Source organism: Myotis brandtii, unplaced genomic scaffold (assembly GCF_000412655.1).
Source record: "Myotis brandtii unplaced genomic scaffold, ASM41265v1 scaffold314, whole genome shotgun sequence".
NCBI classification, from domain to species: Eukaryota; Metazoa; Chordata; class Mammalia; order Chiroptera; family Vespertilionidae; genus Myotis; species Myotis brandtii.
This window is the reverse complement of record NW_005362033.1, coordinates 2,415,564-2,417,376: the sequence shown is the minus strand read 5'-3', so window position 1 is coordinate 2,417,376 and position 1,813 is coordinate 2,415,564. Positions and strand designations below refer to the sequence as shown.

At 68.9% G+C, this 1,813-nt stretch overlaps 1 protein-coding gene across 1 annotated transcript in view; it reads left to right on the top strand.

Moving 5' to 3' along the window:
- ALDH3A1 (aldehyde dehydrogenase 3 family, member A1) overlaps window positions 1-1,813 on the top strand; it is a 13,867-nt gene that overhangs the window by 9,202 nt on the left and 2,852 nt on the right. The window contains exons 9-12 of the mRNA XM_014542811.1: window positions 50-191; window positions 747-913; window positions 1,101-1,200; window positions 1,591-1,728. Of these exons, the coding sequence (XP_014398297.1) occupies window positions 50-191; window positions 747-913; window positions 1,101-1,200; window positions 1,591-1,728 (547 nt within the window). The remainder of the gene's footprint in view (window positions 1-49; window positions 192-746; window positions 914-1,100; window positions 1,201-1,590; window positions 1,729-1,813) is intronic.

The window sequence follows — 1,813 nt, the reverse complement described above, 5'->3', positions numbered from 1 at the left end:
GCGGCGAGGCCCCTGTCCCTGTCTGAAGCCCGTCGCCTCCCGCCCGCAGGAGTTCTACGGGGACGATGCCCAGAAGTCTCATGACTACGGGAGGATCGTGAGCTCCCGGCACTTCCAGCGGGTGATGGGCCTGCTGGAGGGCCAGAAGGTCGCCTATGGAGGCACTGGGGACGCGGCCACCCGGTACATAGGTGTGTGCCCTGCGAGCACTGCCCTCCTGCCCAGGCTGCCAGGGTCCCTGCGAGTGGCAGCGAGTGGGCACAGATGCTTGGAGAGCAGACAACCCTGCAGAGGGACGGGGCAGGCCTGGGGTGGGCTCTGCTGCTCTCTGGACGGGTGACAGCTGGCCCAGCCCAGCAGCCCCCTCCCCGCAAGGCCTCAGCCGGGGTGTGACAGCAACGCCACGGAGGCCGGGTGCAGGGCTGGAGGGGCCCAGGGGCGAGGCGTGAGGACCACCAGACGGGCCCACGTAGCCTCCAGGTTTCCAGGGGGCAGAGGAGCTTCAGCAGGGGCTCAGGTGGCCTGGGATGCACCCTGTCCCCTTAGGTGTGGGCCCTGGGCCCTTCCATACAATTAGCCCCTCCTCCCAAGGTCGGGGGGCTGGAGCCCGGGCAGAGGCCTGTCTGCCCCTCTCGCAGCCTCGGCAGCCGCAGCCGGACCAGTAAAGGAGTCAAGGGGGGAGCCAGGTGCCCGGTCGGCAGGCAGGCGAGGGTCTGGGCGGGGCTGACTGCTGGTTTCCTGTCCAGCCCCCACCATCCTCACGGACGTGGACCCCGAGTCCCCGGTGATGCAGGAGGAGATCTTCGGGCCCATCATGCCCATCGTGTGCGTGCGCAGCCTGGAGGAGGCCATCCGGTTCATCAACCAGCGCGAGAAGCCCCTGGCGCTCTACGTGTTCTCCCACAACGACAAGGTGGGTGGGCGCGGTCCCAGCTCCCCTGCTCGCCGCCACTCTTCCCACTTCCCGCCGCGGGGCCCAGGGCGCAGGCCGCCCGGCTGTGCTCCAAGCTGCTCCTGGGCTCCAGGCTGTGCCCAGACAGGGTGGGAGGGGCGGGGGATGTGCTGGGCAGGAGACTGAGGCGGGCTGGGTGCCGTGGCAGGTGATTAAGAAGATGATTGCGGAGACATCGAGCGGAGGGGTGACCGCCAATGACGTCATCGTCCACCTGTCCGTGCACTCTCTGCCCTTCGGGGGTGTGGGTGAGTCTGGGGGAGCTCACTGCCCACCTGCTCCCCGCAGCGTCCCTTCCAGCCCTGGACTGGGGGTTCAGGAGGAGCTGGAGCAGTCCTGGGCCCCAGACTCCCATCCCCTTTCCCGTGCGGCCCTCTGGCCTCTGCGGGCACATCCATCAGCCACACTAACCTTGAGACCCTAGAGGGCCCTGAAGGTCGCCTGTGGCCTGTTTCACGGAGGCCCTGAGAGCGGCCACGGCCCGAGGGGCACACCCTCTGGTGCCATCGCAGGGACTCCACTCATCCTGGGCGCTCCCTGTGTTGTTCCCGGTGTGGACACCAGGGGGCGCCCAGGAACCGGCCACCCCGGGAGGGTCCGGGTCTTGGCGCTGGGCCTGAGCCGCCCGGTCCCCGCAGGGCACAGCGGCATGGGCTGCTACCACGGCAAGTACAGCTTCATGACCTTCTCCCACCGCCGCTCCTGCCTGGTGAGGTCTCTGAAGAAGGAAGATCCCCTCAAAGGCAGATACCCCCCCAGCCTGGCCAAGGTGAGAGGTGGGGGTGGGGCTGCTACCAAGCCAGGCCGCGGGGAGCCTCGGCCTGCGCAGGACAAGGGCCTCACTGCCCCTCCCCCGCCCCC